General features: G+C 27.8%; 1 protein-coding gene across 1 annotated transcript; it reads left to right on the forward strand.

Annotated features, from left to right (window-relative positions):
* Positions 1–8,237: 8,237 nt before the first annotated feature.
* Positions 8,238–17,396, forward strand: LOC130946375 (protein NRT1/ PTR FAMILY 5.4-like). The gene is made up of 5 exons (XM_057875102.1): positions 8,238–8,473; positions 9,235–9,452; positions 12,666–12,908; positions 15,080–15,360; positions 16,270–17,396. The coding sequence occupies exons 1-5, from the start codon at positions 8,386–8,388 to the stop codon at positions 17,150–17,152; spliced, it is 1,713 nt and encodes a 570-aa protein (XP_057731085.1). The 5' UTR covers positions 8,238–8,385; the 3' UTR covers positions 17,153–17,396.
* The last annotated feature ends 1,968 nt before the right edge of the window (positions 17,397–19,364 follow it).

The raw sequence follows: 19,364 nt of genomic DNA on the forward strand, positions 1-19,364 counted from the left end.
ATCGGGGAAGCACTAAGTTTGACAGGCAAATGGCAGAAAAGTTTTTATGTATTGACTGCATGTCCATTTTTCAAAAAGTAAACATTTTCCATTATTGCTTGGGGATCCATTATTATTGATAGGGATGTTTAAATTTAAATCGATCAAAATTAAACTATTTATTTAATTAAATTTAAATCAAAAATTAATTAAAATTATACTAATTTAGATTTGATTGGATTATATTTTTTATAAATCACTGGATCCGATCGAATTTTGGATCTATTTTTCATAGCCGATCCAATTTAATTTAAACCGTACAATGTACTATAATATTATTATTTTATTATTATATTTACAATTATATTTATAATATGTTCAATTTTTTATAGATTTTTATATTATTTATGTATTATTATTATTTATTAAATATTTTATATTCAAAATGTTATTTATTTATTTATTTTAACTAACCTATAATTTTATTTCTATCGTTATATTATCGTTGATTTTTTTAAGATATTGTTAAGACTTGTTATGTCATTATTGATTATTTAAAATTTGATATTAAGACTTGTTATATGTATTTAATTGTTTTAATTTATAAACCACAAATCCAATCCAATTCAAACCGTTTGAAATTGGATCGGACCGGATCGATTTTTTTTTTAAAATATTCAATTCAAATTGTACCGCAAATAAAATTATTGTTCTAATCAGATGAGTTTTTTACTCAAAACCGATTTAAATCACACCGCAAATACATTGATTGTAGAGATGGAAGGAGGGAATAAATAAATAAATAAAATAATTATTCTGTTTCGATATTTAAGTTTAACACATGTCTTCAGTTATTACATATTATCATTTTTTTTTACCTGATGGTTTGTTAAAAGTCAATCCAAAACAAATGATACATATTATTATGTTAATAAAAAATTAAAAATAATTATTTTTCGTAAGTATTACATGTATAATCGTTTAAAAAGCAAATCTATTAGATGATTTTTTAAAATAGGATAAAATATTATTTTAATTTTTAATATTTTAGTCGAATTTTAATTTGATCTCTAATATTTTAAATATTATATTTCAATTTTAAAATTTTTTAGATGCTTTATTTTAATTAAAAAAAATTTAAAGCAAGTTTAATATTGTTCTCCTATTAAATTTGACACAAATTATTTAAATATTAAAGAGTTAATATCATTTAATTTTAGTATGTGTGTAAAATTGACTGATTACTAATATAACAAATTATTTAAATATTAAAGTAGTTCTATCTTTTCGGATAGATAAGCGTTCTCTTTATCTTGGGAGTTTGTTGGGATTTACCTTCTAGATAAGGGAGGGATAGTACGAGAGATTTAAGTAGGCAGTTACTTGTTTAGTCAAGTTGAACTGGACCTTTATATCTTTGTCTGGACCTCTATAAGAGGTCGGGTTTATCGTGGAGGGCCACTTTATTAGTGGGCCTTTTTGTTTTTTTTTTGGGTCTGGCTTTTACAAATTGGGTTAAGGTATGAACAGTACCCCTACTTGAGTATGTTATTATTATTAGTCGGGCTCAAGCATTTCTTGGCTTCTGCTGTGGAGATTGGGTAATGGTATGAACATTATCCCTAACCAATTACACCCTAATTCTTGGACTTTTATAAAAATGTATGAGCTAGTATGTCGGGAGTTGAATGTAGATTCTTCTCTGAAAGTTTTCTTCTATCTTTTCGTTGCAACGAAGCCTTATAGTTCCACTAACAAATCGGGATGGATATCTTTTTGAGCCGTACAAAGTCGGAAGATTTTTTTTTATTTTCAACGAATCTTTTTACGACTTCAAAAATAATTTTTTCAAGGTTCGAGTTGCTGTTAATACCCAAACTTTCTTTCTTTCCGAGAACTGAGAGTCCCCTTTTTTTTCTTGTACTGGCAAGAGTTTGTTGTAACTCTTAAGGTCGACCTGCCGGAGTTAGATGATCTAGAAAGGGGGTGGTAGACTTTCTGTTGAATGCCTGTGGTCAACCTCCTCATTTGGATACAAAAAGAATTCTAGGAGATCCTGACTTTTTGAGATCTGAGCTCAGTAACTCATTTTCCTTGGCTTTTGTATTTCAATATGTATATTTTGTCCTTTCTAAGTGTATGTTTTTTGTTTTCAGAGAATATGACCCCAAAGTCAGCTATGAGGGTTCTCCGAAATACCAAAAAGAATTTCTTGGCTCGTAACCTTGAACAACAAAGAGAGGCCGAAGCTGGGTCATCTGTCCGATCTTCTTCCAAGAGAAGGTCGGAATCTGATGTTGCTGATCAGAAGGTCATTATTCCGACTCCTTTTTCTGGTCTCATTTCCTCAGAGTCCACCCCTCGTCTCCTTCATCCACTGAGCCTCCCTCCAAGAAGCAAAAACTTGACGAAAATGAGAGCATCTATACGAAGAATTTTGATGCTTTGACTTGAGGATAAGAAAATCTTCTTCCTCACAATCGTGTCAATATGAACAATGTGATAATTCAGAATCATCTTCAGACTCTTGCCTGTGGGGGGCTTCGTCTGGTGGGAGTTTGTTCCCCACTTTCTAAGGAGCTGAAGAGTTCTCCCATCCAGGCTACATCGGGAGCCTTGGTGGCTGCCCGAGCTGATGTGGAGAGACTTAGTGGGAACAAGGATGAGCTGGAGCAGGAAAAAGATACTTTGAAGGCCGATTTAGAGAGAGCTCGGGAGAGAGCGACAAAGTCGGAAGCCACATCTGCTTTGGCCAAGGAGAAGGTGAAGAAGTATCAAGAAAGCTATACTCGTGTCTTTGGGGAGAGGACGTCTCTTGAAGAGGAGCTAGAGAAGCAAAAGGAGAGGTTCACTGATCTTAAGGAGACAACTGCTCTTGGTATGGATGAGATGTTTGAGAATCTCGAAGCTCAGGTCGAAATCTTAGCTAGCTCCCGACCTTGACCTTTCTCTCTTTAGCACTGACAACATTTTGGTCGATGGCAAAATTGTCCGAACTCCCAATGAGAATGTCAATCTTCCTCTAAATATGAAGATGTCGGAGCCACAGGTTGGTCAGCCCTCTATGTCGGATGCTCAACTTGAAGTTGTCCCTAAAGAGACTTCTGCTCCTGGGGTTGTGTCTACCGGTCCAGTCTCTATGCATCCTCCTGCTCCTTTGGCCGAAGGTCAAGATGTTGTGACCGGTGAGGCCTTTAACCCTCTCATGGGTGAGGGGTCTTAGAATGTTTCAAGCTTTTACATTTTGTTTGTGGTGGTCCGATCTGTGGGCATTTATAATAAATTGGCTTTGTAATAGCTAGTAGTTATTTTGAACACTTTACTTTTATTGCTTGGTTGCTTGTTCATAGCTTTAAGTAATGTTCAAGAATTTTTATTGTATTTTGCGAAAAATACCTTTTGACGAGACATAGTTTATGCTCGCTGTTTGATCCTTCTTATTATTAATTTCCTTAGTTAGGCTCGACTTTGGGTAATCGGTCTTTAGCAAGTTATTTTTACAACTCAGTTTTTGTTCTGACTCGTTTTAAGATCGCTTTATACGAGTTTTTTTTTTTGTATATCTTCTTACATTAATTTGTACATCGTCGCTTTATCTCGCTGACTTTTTTAAGTTGAGCGATGATTTTTGCGGTTTGTCGAGCTTAGGAAACTTCAAAAAGAAATAAACCAGGGATCTTTTATTAGTGTTTAAGAGATTTCTTTACGGAGCTTTTATTGCTAAAGGCTTAGGTGCCTCTAGCCCTTGTACTGGCACCTCACTAAAAACTCCTTATTTATCGAGAAAAAGAGTGCACCTGGGTTCAAGATTTTTTAGCTATAATATATTTTTAGCTTACAACTGTGCCACGACCTCAGGATCTCTCGTCCTTGGAGATTGGACACTTTGTAGTATCCTTTGCCTATCACACAACGCTAACATAAAATGTTGCAAATGTGACATCTTCAACGATAAAATGACATGATTAAAACTTTAATATATCAGCACTCTATTAACAGTAATTAAATTAAGGACGAATGAAGATTCACGATTTGTAAATTAAGAACCAAATTAGACATTACCTTAAATATCATTAGTCTTGAATATATATAATTTTTTTCTTTTTTTAACATAATTAATAATAGTTGCTTCATTCACATTAGATCTTATTTGAGTGTTATTAAATTGTAAAAAAAAAATTTAATAATTTTTTTATTATGTTTGACAAAATTTTTTATAATAAAAATAAAAATATTAAAAAAATATAAAAATATATTTTTTAGAAGTTATAATTTATATATTTTTTAAAAAATTTTTATTTTAAAAAAGATGTTTTTAATATAATTAATATATAAAAAATTTATATTATTATACCCAAACTTAATTATTAAAATAATTTACATGGTTAAAATAAATGAGATGAATATTATGCAAATGTTCTAAACTAAAAATGATCACACGCTCTATTCTGAATAACTATATATAAATTGAATTAACAGAATAGAGAACAAATCAAAGTAAATTATACTGAAAAAATTTGATTTAGTATGATGCCAAAATAATTCGAAACACATAGCTAAAATCATTCTCTCCATGTAAATCGAATATGAATAGATTTGATTTTAGTTTTCATGTATTTTTAATTTGATTTACTTAGATGACACAGTTTATATAAATCGATGCTTATTAATTCGACTTATTATTGGACTATCTTATTAATGGTCGAAAGCGCGAAGGATAATGTGAAGGTCGGCTAATGGCAGTGAAAGTTGTTGAAGTATTAGGATAAGAAAGATAATAAAAGGGGTAAGTTAGTAATTGGATAGTATTATTAAATTTTAGAAAAAAATTTATTTTTTCTGAAAAATATTAAAATAATATTTTTATTTATTTATTCATAAAATATACATTTCTTTTCTTTATAACTTTTAAAAAATTTTATCTTTAATTTAGTTTAAATTTTTTGTGTTAACTAACGTTAACTTTATAATTTTTTTTTAAAAAAAAATGGTAAAGTATTAAATTGATCCTACATTTGGGCGTAATCCTGATTTGATCCTTAAGGTTTAAAGTGTCCTATTTGAATCCAAAAATATTTCATTTAGCTTCAATTTAGTCCCATCGGAAGTCAAAGATAAATAATTAATAAAATGTCCTACATGACAGCAATATAAGAAGAAGATCGATAATCTAGAGAATAAGTACAAGCTTCAGAGGCACAAAATCAACCGTGGATGCATTAATACATTTATTTATCATTTTTCTTATAATTAAAATAAAATATTTTCTATAAAATTAAAAAATATATTAAATACATATATTGATGCATTTTGTGCTTGTAGAGCTTGTACTTATTCTCCAAATTATCGATTTTGTTCTTATATTACCGTCATGTAGGACATTTCGTTAATTATTTATCTTTGACCTCACGTGGGACCAAATTGAATCTAAAGAAAAATTTTTTGGATTCAAATAGGACACTTTAAATCTTAAGGATCAAAACATGATTATGCCCAAACGTAAGGACTAATTTAGTACTTTACCCTTAAAAAAAATTATTTTTTACAAAAATATTATTTAATAAAAATTTATTTTTTTAAAATTAAATTTTATTTATTAAAATATTCTTTTACAAATTATTTTTTTATTAATTAAATTATATTTTTACTAAAATATTCTTTTAAAAATTTGTTAATGACTAAAAAGGAGATTTTTTAAAAGTTATAAGAAAGTAGAATGTATATTTTACAAATAAAGAAGAAGAAAATATCATTTTTGCATTTCTCAAAGAAAAAGAGTGAAATTTTCCATAAATTTTAATAATTGGATAATATTGTTAAAAAAACCTATTTTTTATAGATACAAAATTAATTTAATTTTTTTATAGTTAGTTTTATCAGTATCTAAATTTTAATGTTAGAAAAAATTATTTATTTTTAAAAAAATAAATTAAAATATTATCAAAATAAATTTATATAAATTATAATAAATTATATAATAATTAAATATCTAATTAAATTAATTAGTTGATATAATTAATTTATTATAATAAATTATTTTTAATAAATTAAAAAAAATAAATTAAAAAATACTTTTATAAATATGTTACATCAACTTTATCATTAAATATAAAAATTTAATTTTTATATAATAAAATAGATAATATCTAAACAAATTAACATTTTAATGTACAAAAAGACAATTAATTAAGAGATTTTGTTAAGAATACTTCTTAGGAAGGTCATAAATAAAAAAGTGGGTCAAAACATTTCAATTAATAATTATGTATAAATCTGGTAAATACCTAAATTGATTCCCAAAAAATTTATATCTATCACTTTTTTTTACTCTAAAAATTCTCAAGAAAATTTGATTCTTTTGTAAGAAAAAGAATAAAGTATCGTTTTTGCCCCTAACGTTTGGGGTAAGTTTCAAAGTTGTCCCTAACGTTTCAATCGTCCTATTTAAGTCCTTAACATTTCAAAACTGACTCAATGTTGTCCTGCCGTTAGAGATCCGTTAACAGAATTGATGGCGGGACAAAATTGAGACGATTTTAAAACGTTAGGAACTTAAATAGGACGAAAACATTGGAGACAAAAATGATACATAAAAATAACTTTTAATTTTATCCTTCAATAATATCAATTTTTTACTATACATAGTATTCAATTATTTTTTAATCATATCTAAGTAAATTACACTTAATCATATTACTTTCATTTTAAATAAATTAATTTTTTTATAATTTTACTCTTAAAGATTTTTAGTTATCATAAAATGTTTGTAGAATGACTAATATATAAATTTGGAGAAAAGAAAAAAATAATATATATACAATAAAATATAAATTATACCTTTTGTCTCTAATGTATCAAAATTATTTAAAATTATAAAAAATAAATTTATTTAAAATAAAAGTGATGTGATTAAGTGTAATTTATTTAGATGTAATTAAAAAATAATCGAATACTATGTACAGTAAAAAATTAATATTATTAAAAGATAAAATTAAATTAAAATTTATTTTTATGTATCGTTTTTGTCCCTAACGTTTTCGTCCTATTTAAGTCCCTAATGTTTTAAAATCGTCTCAATTTTGTCCTGCCGTCAATTTTGTTAACGGATCCTTAACGGCAAGACAACATTGAGTCAATTTTAAAACGTTAGGGACTTAAATAGGACGATTGAAACGTTAGGGACAACTTTGAGACTTACCCCAAACGTTGGGGACAAAAACGATACTTTACTCTAAAAAAATTAATTTCTTATAATGATTATTTTTAAAAACTAAATTATTAATAAATTTGTTAAAATTTTATTTATCTACCATATATATTAATTAAAAATTACTAAAAACAAAAGGAAAAATTAATCTGTATCACTAGAATAATTCTAAAAAACTTTCAAAGTATAACAAATTTATTAGAGACTAATAGGGTTGGAGTGAACCAATCTAGATCAAGTTTAAGTTCGATTCAAAAAAATTGAGCTTGATTCACGACTCAATTCTTTAACAATTAAGCCTATTTTTTAAGATCAATTTGACTCACTGAAAATTTATGAACCAACTCGAACTCACGAACTGGCTTAAATAAGAGAATTATAATCTATAAGTTTATATCAATATATATTAAAAAAATTAATTTTATATATTGTATATCTATTAATTATAAGATTTTTATTTATGTTCTACATCAAAATCATATAAAAAATAATTATAAAATTTTAAATAAAAACATTAATATATATAAAATTATATATTATTATTTTATGTATATAATATTAAAAGTATAAACTATATATATAATCGAGCTAACTCACGAGCTAATGAATTGAGTTTATCAAAGTTCAAGCTCGACGCATTTAATTTATGAGCTCAATTCTATATTCAAATTTGACTCATTAGCTCACGATCTCAACTTATCGAACTATTAACGAGTCTAACTCAAATTAGTTAGTGAGTTGATTTGATTCACTTCTACTCCTAAAGATCCAGATATTAAATTTAAAATGTTAGGACACTTTAGATATTTACTTTGTAAATCTGGTAAGATTTTTTATGCGTTTAAATATATTAGACGAACTAAAACATTTTAAATTTATTCTCTTAACTAAATTAAGAACGAATTGAAGTAGTAAACGTTTATCATTTATGGCATGTTCCGTGGTAAACCCTGGCACTACTACTAGCAACCAATCTCCTTTTACTTTTCCTTGGGTCCAAATTTATTAATTATTAGTGCAGTTGGCACTTGGCACACAAAATCCAAAAAACAAAGGTCACTCAGTGACTCACTAGTGATAGATTCGTGGCTATATAGGAGCAGCAAATCCTCCCTCAAAGCGTCTGAAAACTTGATTCGCCCAAAACACTAAGAAAGTTACCATCCCTAATAACCTTTGCTTTATAGCTTCCAACAACCATGGCAGATAGCCCCAGCAGCAAGAGCAACTCCCTCATCTTTCACCACACTAAGAAAGGTGGTTGGCATGCTGCCATCTACATTATATGTGAGTTTTCCAATTCTTCAATTCCATTTATAATTGTCCTTTCTCCCAATAATACCCCCTATTTCTCTCTCTTCTCTTCTTCACTCCATTTCATTCATTTTGGGGATCTCACCCATTCTTTTAAACAACCTACACCCTCCCCCCCCCCCCCCCCCCCCCAACCACCAAAAAAATAAATAAATAAACACTGACATCAACGTATTTGCAATGGGAATCAACAATATATACAACAAATCAATAAACAATTAAAAGAATAGATAAAACTTAAATGAACATTGAAAAGGGGTAAAACAGGAAAATAAAAAAAATTAGAAAATAGAGATGCTGATGAGAGAGATGGCAGCGACACGGCGGTGGTGGCGATAGATGGAGGGAGAACGATGAGAGAGAAACCACGGCCGCCATGCAATTCATCTTCTTCATTCCAGTGCAGTGGCGATCTATCACTTTCCCCCTATGAGAGATCTATGTGCTTGTTCTTGTCCATGTTCATGTTCATTAGAGCGAAGAGAAGAGAGAGATGCTTTTTTTTCTGAGAGAGAGAGAGAGAGAGAGAGTAGAGTGAATTTGTGATGGTGCTTCGTGCTTCGTGCTTGGGTGTGGGTGTGTGAGCTGACAGCTGATCCAGCCAGAAGAGAGCGAAGAAAATAAATAAATAAATAAGAGTTTATATTTTTAATGAATGAAAAATTTACAATAATAATAATAATAATAATAATATCCTATTTTTATGCGATGATGATTATTTATATGTTTCACAGTCGTGGAATTTGCGGAGAGATTTGCATACCAAGGTTTGGCGAGCAATCTTATCACATATCTCACAAATGTTTTGAACGAACCAATAACAACCGCCGCAAAAAATGTCAACACTTGGATTGGTGTTTCCTCGCTCTTCCCTTTGCTTGGTGGCTTCATTGCTGATTCCTGTCTCGGTCGCTTCAGGACCATTCTCTTATCTTCACTTATTTATCTCCTGGTAAATTCTCCATAAAATTATCATTGTTACTACTACTGTATCACGTCTATTAATTCATTCTTTTATTTATTAAATGTGTATTTAAATAATAAAAATTAAGTTATTAAAGATGATAAGTAATTTTATCAATTATATATAATAAAATATATTTTTACAAACTTAAACACCCAATCCTTCCAATATCTCATTTTATATAGTATAGATTTTCATTATTAATGATGTTAAGGTTTAATTATTATGACTTCTAATAAGAACATATATTAAATTATTATTATAATTCTTTCGTTTTTAATTTTTACTTTAATTTATATATTAAAAAAATAAAATAATTTATTTTTTCATAAGAACTTTTTAATTAAGAACCTTAACATATTTTTCAGAGTAATTTCAATTTTATTTTTAGTATTTATAGAATTATATGTCATAAATAGTAGCTAGTAGTTTGATACTAAATATAAAATTCGTTATTTCAATACTCAGTTTATATTTAATTTAAATTTTATATATTTTTTAATTATTTTATCAAAATAATTATATAAATTATAAAATTTTATTAATTTTTTATTAAAAATTATATTATCTCTCTAGAATATAATCAATTTTATTTTATTTATTTATTTCAATGCAAATTTTAAGTTTAAATCAATTTTTTTTCGCAAATATGAAAAGTGATAGTTCACAAATATTCTATTGAAGTTGCAGTTCCAATACATATTAACTCCCGTCAAAATATACGTATTCCATAATTGTTATGTTGTTTCACTTGTTTGGTAGTATTAAATTAGGGTTTAGTTAATATGTATATGATAAATTTATCATTAATAAAATTTTTAAATATAAATATAAAATAAATATTTTAAAAATTTAAATTTGTTATATTTAAAAAAATTTTAATTTATAATCTTAACCTATTCCTTTAAAAATCCAATAATAATGTGTTTCCTTGGTTTCTTGATTCTTGGCTTCTTGCACGGAATCTAATGCGATTGGTGGTATGTGATATAACAAAAATTTATGAAAAATGCTAAAAGAGTAGTAGATTTTGTGATTTGTAATTATTAATTAATTATTATTAATATTTTTAATAATATAAAATTATATTTAATAATGTAAAATTATTTATTTTTTATTTATTAAATAAATATTGACTAAATTTTAATAAAAGTGTTGATATAGTAAATTTTCTCATAATGTATTAGTCATATGTATTGGGTCTAGCAAGCTGTACGAACCATCAATATCACAATAAATTGCTTTGATATTTTCCACAATAAAATCATGAAATTTTTTATAACCACTGTTTTATTCAGATTTTTTTTATCTAAAAATATAAAATAAAATAAATTGTTTACGCTTTTCCCTTTAAAATCTTGAAATATTAATTACGAAAAAAATTTTGGTCACCGAAAAATTAGGGAAAAAAATTTATGTTATAATAATTGGTTTCAATGAAATTCCAACTTTTTTTTTATCTATTTAAAACCCTTCAAGTTGACTTGTTTGAAATGGTTTTTCATATGATGGAGAATCACTCAGAAAGCTTATTTATTTTTTCAAAACATAGAAATAAAAAATATTCTGTTAAACCGATTAGAAAAAGTTAAACTATGAATTTTTTCGGGTGTTAATCTTAAATATGACAGCCTTTGATTTAGAATATAGAAATTAAACCTTTTAATTTTTAAAATGTATATAAATCGGATTATTTAATTTTTGGAGTACAAAAATCAAGTTTTTTTATTTTTAAAATCGGATTGTCTAATTTTTATTTTAAAAAAATTAAAAATTTAAAATAAAAAAATCAGAAATTTTAATTTATGTATTTTTCATAATTTTAAAAATACAAAAAATTATAATATTTAAATATATTACTCCAAAAAAAAAATCAGCCGTGAAAGGACTCGTACATAAAGTGTATGATTCCAATATTCCCATTATAAGATTTGCACATTTTCTTTGGTAGGATTTTTGTCCACATTATACATTAGTCAGCCCATGCAACATGCATGCGCTTATCTGTTACAGTTATGTGAAAGTACCCACAAGTGTAGAAGTGAAATTTAATTAAATTTAATAAATCGTATTTTTTATGAGAAACTGACATTTTCATTTTATCTAAATGATATTATATTTTTTCTAGTTAAAAAATAATATATATTTCAATTTATTTAACCAAAATACCATTTAGTAATGGAAAAGTCTAAGGCCAGCACTTTTTTAACAATTTGGCCAGTACTTAACCATTAAAAGAAGAGTGAGTGATTTCTCACCATTAGATATAATCTCACATCATTAAAAACATTATTGATGACCAATTAATGGTTACAAAATACAAAATTTGCTGATCCCCTAACACTCCTCTTTAATATTATATATAAATTAATAATAATTATTTAGTTGATTCAAATAATAATACTATAAGTTATATATTTATTATTGTAATAAATTTTATTTAATTTTAATATTTATCGTATTATAAAATTTTAACTAGTTATAAAATTATTTTATTTAAACTTTTTATATATCTCATGATTAATAATAAAACATTAAAAATAAATAAAATTTGTTATATATATATATATATATGCATAATTATAATAACTATTAAATGGTATTTTGGTTGAATGGATTAAAGTATATATATTTTTTAAATTTTACAGGAGATGAAAGTATTTTTATAAATAAATAAGAGAGAAGTATTACTTAGATATTTTGTAGAAAAAGAAAATATAATTTATTTTGAAAAAAAATGCACCACTTCTCATCTTTTATTTATTTATTCTTGAATTTTGGTAGGTTGTCAATAATTTTTTGTCAACATTCATAGAATGGTCTCAAACACTAATAATGCCACATGCAACTCTCAAACAGAAAAATCAATATCAAAAAAAGAAGTATGCGGTAAAATTTTGAGTAGTAATATATTGTTTATTTTGATTCAAAGTTATACAGGAACGCAAAATTATATGCAGATTCTATGAAACATGAGAAGTTTGCAAATTATGTTGTATTAATTTATATGTATATGTATGCATGAAAATTATATTAACTTATATGCATATGTATTTTGATTTATATGTATATGTATGTATGAAAATATATTGGTGAAAAAAAATAATATTTCTGTTAATGTTATTATCAGAGTGATTTTTTTTTTCTTTTCTATTTTGAAAAGGATGGTGAGTTTGTGACATCATATTTAACACAATACAGGGGATGATTTTCTTGACACTATCCGTGTCGGTAGTTAAACACACAACGCTATTCTTCTTGGCGCTGTACGTGTTGTCGATCGGCGACGGAGGGCACAAGCCGTGCGTTCAAACCTTCGCCGCCGATCAATTCGACGAGGACACGCCGGAGGAGAAGGAAGCCAAAAGTTCCTTCTTCAATTGGTGGTACTTGGGCATTGTTGCTGGTTCTGCTGCTGCAGTTTTTGTAGTCATATATCTTCAGGTAATTATGCTAATTAACCACATTCTTAAGAGTATTATTTTTTTATATATTAATTGATATTGATTATTGAAAATTATTAGAAGAGCATTTTCTTATAAAACAAATTTATTTGTAAATAATAAAAGAATTTAATTTTAATATCCACTGTAAAATTATTTTATATATGCATCTAATTACATAAAATTACATTAGTGAAATAAATACTTTCTATATTAATTGTATAAAATATTTTATACTCTCAGTGCATACAAATTAAACTCCTAATAAAATATAAAGTAAAAGTTCTCGACGGCAGTATAAAAATTGTTGCATAAACGGATAATATGAAAAATATAGTAATATATATGATGAATACTACGTACTTTAAATATTGTGTCTAAATTATTAAAAAAAAATAAATAAATAATTTTAAATTTTTTATTTTTTATTTTAAATATTTTATTTTTAAAAATAAGTTAGATAATTTAAATACCACCATAAAAAATACTATAGAATTCGCTAATATAGTGGGTGATGATGATCTCATACAAGGAGAAACTTATGGACTACAAACATTTCGTTTTTTAGGAGCAAATTTCACCGACATAAACAGATAGGAACAATATATTGGTTTAATTATTCTGTTGGTCTCTATAATTTTATAAAATTTTTAATTATATTTTTATATTTTTTATTTTTAGTTAGGTCTTATACTAAATTTTTTATTAATTAGGTCTCTTTTGGTAGTAATGAACTTAATTATATAGGGACCCAACTAAAAAAATTAGTATAAAGACTCAAATAAAAAAAATAAAAGTGTAAGAACTCAAAAAAATTGATACAAAGACTCAATTAAAAAAATATAAAAATCTAATTAAAAATTTTACGAAATTATAAGAACCATAAATATATCTAATATATTCTTCATGGCGGTCTTAATGCATCATATGTGGGCAGGCGAAAGGAATTATCTGCTGCAAAAGTGATCCAAGCGGATCATTATTCACTTATTTATTTATTTTAATATTTTACAGAAAAAACAGTTGCTAAAATATAATTAAATAAGATGCTAATTGTGACATGTCAACATTATAAAAGATTAAGTCTTATACTATTATCTAATAACATAATACTGTGAACAAATTATTTTAATACCTAAGTTTAACCAATTTTTTTTCTTTTTATCTGGTGTTCTTTTTTCTTCTTTTTTAACTGATTTTTACTATACTATTAAATTATTAGACTAACTTAATTAAATTTTTTATTATCAAAATAATTTGGTCATATAAAATTACCATATCTTTATTATGAGATTTTTAAAGCATTCAAGTATCAACTAAATATTTTTGTAAAGATATGATTAAAATTTGTATTTTGTTATTTTCCCATGTCTGAATCTTATTACCATATCTGCCCAAAGTTAGTGGCTACCCTTCCAACATTATTGGTTTTGGTATCATCCTAACAACCCACAACCCAAACTTAAGATCACATACAAAAAGAAATCTAATGGGCTATACATTGTTAGATCAGCTCAATGTAAAAAAAAAAAAAAATTGACAATTCTCTGAAATATGCAGTGAATATTCAATTTTAACTAACGATGAACTACCAAAAAAAAAATACTAACGATGTAAAACAGTCCTTTTTTGTAACAGTAAGTAAAGACTTTAATTTATATTTTTAATACAAAATTCCTTTATCTAATATAGATCAACAACATACACACATCTGGCTACATGAATGATAATGTAAATTAAAAGATATTGTAAAAATAAACAAAAAATTACTTTATCCATATATCCATATTAATTCAAATTAGAAGTAAGCATATAAATTTCACACAATAAGGTAAAGAAAGAAAATGATGTAATTTAAAGTTTTCAAGTAAAATTAAATCACTTTCCATATAAATCACTCCTTTTTCATGACATGATTTAGCATCATCATTTTACTGAATGGGCCAATAAGATAATTCTTAATTTATTAATTTTAAATATGGGACACTCTAATGTAAAGATGTGAGTGGTATAGAGAGAGAATATAATTCCTTTTATAGTTATTTTTTATTATTTTATTATTTTTCAAAATGTAAGTTCTACCTTTATTAATTTCTCTTTCATTCTATTAAAAGAAAAATCTGTAAACTTACATCTTTATCATATAATTCACCTTTAAATATATATGAGCAGGACAATGTTGGATGGGGAGTAGGATTAGGAGTGCTGGTAGGAGTGCTGGCAATAGCGTTGGCACTTTTCTTGTTGGGAATCAATAGGTATAGAAAGGAAAGCCCACAAGGAAGTCCATTCACTACGATGGCCCAAGTCTTCGTGGCGGCTGTGCGCAAGTGGCGCGTGAAGGACAAGTCCGGCCACACTGATTATTACTATGGGGAGGACGAGGAGGTGCATAACCAGCTCCATGATCATCAACTCAAATTTCACGCCTTGCAGCACACTCAACACTGTAGGTAAGTGCCACTCTTCTCTATTTATAAATTCCTACAGAAGAATACCAACAAGTCTCTAAAGAAATTATAATACCGGACAAATTTTATCTTTTCCGAAGTCTTCGTTTCATTCTATCAAAGACTTATGAATTCATTGTAAAATTTCTCAAAACTAAATTGACCTGTTTTTGGAAGGAACGTTACATTAATTATCCAATCCCATTGAATATTCATTGTGTGCATTGATCGGAATTATTTGTGTTGATTTTTTTCATTCTTCGATAGTGGACGATTTATTTTGTGGTAATCTACGACGGACATTTTACTGAGTTGTTTTGGACACATTTTAGATACGACACATTTAAATATCATCACGTGTCAGCGTGTTCAGTATTATTTTTAATATATATTTTTAAAATAAATTCAGATATAGTATATATTATTTTTTATTAAAACAAAAAATATTTTAAATACTTGATATAATTAAAATAAGACATTAAACATAATTAAAAAATTAATTTATATTTTAATATCAATAAAATATCAAAATATCATTACGATTTATCTAAAAAATACTTTATATTTTAGATATATGCATGTCTCACGTCTTATAAAATTTTAAAATTCGCGTGTCGGCGTATTCCGTGTCATATCGTGTTCCGTACACGTGTTAGTATCCCTGCATCATTGGTGGTAATACTAGGAACACAATAACTAAAATAATCTTATTTAACACTACATTTATAATTTTATACCTATAACATCTATAACTACACAGTTACCATGACAATAATTAATTAATACTAAATAAAATAACATATTATTTGAGCTGATTTTCTTGTCTTGGAATCATTATTGTTATTTTGTTACGACACATTATCATAGTGGAAATACCCCTAAACAAAATTCTACTGTGGAAATTGTAAACAGCTTTTTGGACAAAGCAATGATCATAGATGAAGTTGATGCAACAAGCAAAACAAGAAATCCATGGAGGCTATGTTCAGTGACTCAAGTAGAAGAAGTAAAGCTTGTCCTTCGCCTAATCCCTATATGGCTAAGTTGCTTGATGTTCTGTGTTGTCCAATCTCAAATCCACACATACTTCACAAAGCAAGGAAGCACATTAGTCCGTTCCATAGGGCCCCACTTCCAAATCCCTCCGGCATCCCTCCAAGGCTTCGTTGGAGTCTTCATCCTTCTGGCCGTTCCAATCTATGACCGGATTTTCGTCCCCCTCGCCAGGAAATTCACAGGCCATCCGGCCGGTATAACGGTCTTACAAAGGATTGGAGTTGGTCTAGCCTTGTCTATTTTGACCATGGTGGTGTCAGCACTCGTGGAGACCAAAAGGGTTGGCGTGGCTAGAGACCACGGACTCATGGATGACCCCAAAGCAGTCATACCTATGAGCATTTGGTGGATGCTTCCTCAGTACATGATAACCGGCGTTTCCGACGCCTTCGCAATCGTCGGCCTGCAAGAATTGTTCTATGATCAAATGCCAGATGCAATGAGGAGTTTGGGGGCGGCCGCCTATATAAGCATAGTAGGAGTCGGAAGCTTTGTTAGCAATATAGTTATAGCTATTGTGGAGGACATAAGCTCAAGAAGCGGTGAAAAATGGTTGGGTAACAATATAAACAGGGCACACCTTGATTACTATTATTGGGTCTTGGCTGGATTGAGTGTTGGGAGCTTGTGTGTGTATTTGTTGCTAGCCAAGTCTTATGTGTACAAAAAGGTGGATGAGGCTGAAAGAAGTAGCAACAATCAAGGTTTCAGATTCAACAAATACCCTCCAAGAGTCTGATCTATATGGTGTAGTTTTTCATCAATAATTAATAGCTAGTAACACCTTGGCTTTCAGTGCATGCATTGTTTCTTGTTTTATAAAATGTTTTAGGGTAGGGGTAAGGTTTAGCACATTCAATGCATTGCCTTACTATGGTTACCTTAGTATTAGATATGATATCTTTGCTTTTGCAATTCTGCCCTTTGTTCATGTTTATATATGTTTAAGATAAAAGCAAATAGAATTGGCTACTGGATTCTTCTTACACACATAGAAGCATTTGTGATACATGCATGTACATTATATTTGGTCAAATACCGTATATATACCGCATACATGCAGAAAGAAGCGCAGCACACGCAATCTTCACTTAAAAAATTTGGATATGGAAGTTTTTTTGTGTGTTATTCCCAAAGATAAAGATGAGAGGTGTTGAACCGAAGAATGGTGGGGTTCACTTTTAAAACATCTTTTTTTTTAAATATTTTTTAATAATTAAAATTTAATATATATAATCGATTAAACTATGTTATTTTTGTCAAAAATTAGGCCTGACCGAAAAATGGTTAATCAAATTTTGAATCAATCCAAATAAATATTATTTTTATAAAAAATGACTACAATGTCTTTATTATAAAAAATAACTAAAATACTCTTATTATATGTATTAATTTTAAGAATTTTAAATTCTAGTTATTTTTCTTTTCTGTAGTCATAAGATTAGGATTTAAAGTTTTCAAAATATATATATATAACAGGAGTATTTTAGTTAGGAATATTACAGTCATTTTTTATAAAAAATATATTAATATAGATTAGTTCAAAATTTTATTTATTAATTTTTTGGCTAAACTGATTTGTCCAATCTAATTTTAATAAAAATAACATAATTTAATTAATTATATGTATTAAATTTTAATTTTTAAAAAATATCTTAAAAAAGACACTTTTTAATATCTTTATTTAACTGTTCCCTTTTAAAAAATGTGAAAAAATATCTAGTTGTAAGTGAGAATTGAGTTTTCTTTATTTTTTATTTTAAAATTCCACCACGTAGAGCATGAGCTATGACATAGTATTTTTTATTTTTTTTTTAAATAGAAAAAATAATTTACAACATTAATGTGACATATTCAAAAACTTATATAGAAGCACTATAATATCCTAATATTCAAATCCTTATGTTCGAGTCATAAGTTAATGATAATAAGGTGGTACGACTCTCAAGGTAGATTATAATATATAATTATAAGTATAATTGAAATGAAGTATTAATCGAAAAGTCTGAAAAGAGTGAAAATAAAATCGCGAAGTCGTGACACTCATGTATCTACAATTAGAAAGCAAAGCGTGAATTGAAAACAATACACAGATAAAGCTATAAAAAAAAGTAAGAATAAGACAAAGTACAAATATATAACATTAGTAAATAGTCACTAGTCACGACCCGCGAAGTTTAGGCCGAGTAGGGTACAGTATAAAAGTAGTTGACAACGATACTTCCTAATCTCTCCCAAAAGATACATGAGGGCCTCTAGAGGCAAGTTTTCAAAAGGATTAAATACATAGCATGAGTTCTTTAAAAAAACAAAAGCGGAGAGAATCTAAGAAAAATGTAAATAAGAGATCTTAAAGGTCTTCGCTATCTTTCAGACAAACTACAGCTCACTGCTGAGCACCTGGACCTGCAGCTGAGCTTCCTCCAGCTCCGTTACCATTCTCATTTTCGCTCATCCTTTCCATCGCTTGGTTGACAGCTGCTGCCTTAGATTACATAGTGTTGATAAGGTGGGTCATCGCCGCCAGAAATTCGGCTTGATTGCCAATCAGAGCGGGTATCTCATTTCCTCTCCGTCCGCGACCCCGTCCACGAGTTGCCAATTTAGGTTCTATCCACACAAAATAAGTGATATTAAGTTGATCAGTCTCAATATCTCAAGTTAAGTGCTTCAATTTACTAAAGGTACACTCATGAACTTCATGCTAGACATATCGGTTAGATATCTTAAATAGTACAGGCATAATTCAGAGTATGCATTGAAGTATAAGCAGTCCATCTCTCAGGCTCACGAGGACGAACTGCTCTGATATCATAATGTAATACCCTACCACATAGAATCTTATGCTATAGTCATAAGACTGAGGTGACTAGGTATTACAACCTCTAAAAATAAAATCACACACACACACACACAATATATGTGAAATGAATATATATTCAAGGAGTCTT

Source organism: Arachis stenosperma, chromosome 8, assembly GCF_014773155.1.
Source record: "Arachis stenosperma cultivar V10309 chromosome 8, arast.V10309.gnm1.PFL2, whole genome shotgun sequence".
NCBI lineage: Eukaryota > Viridiplantae > Streptophyta > Magnoliopsida > Fabales > Fabaceae > Arachis > Arachis stenosperma.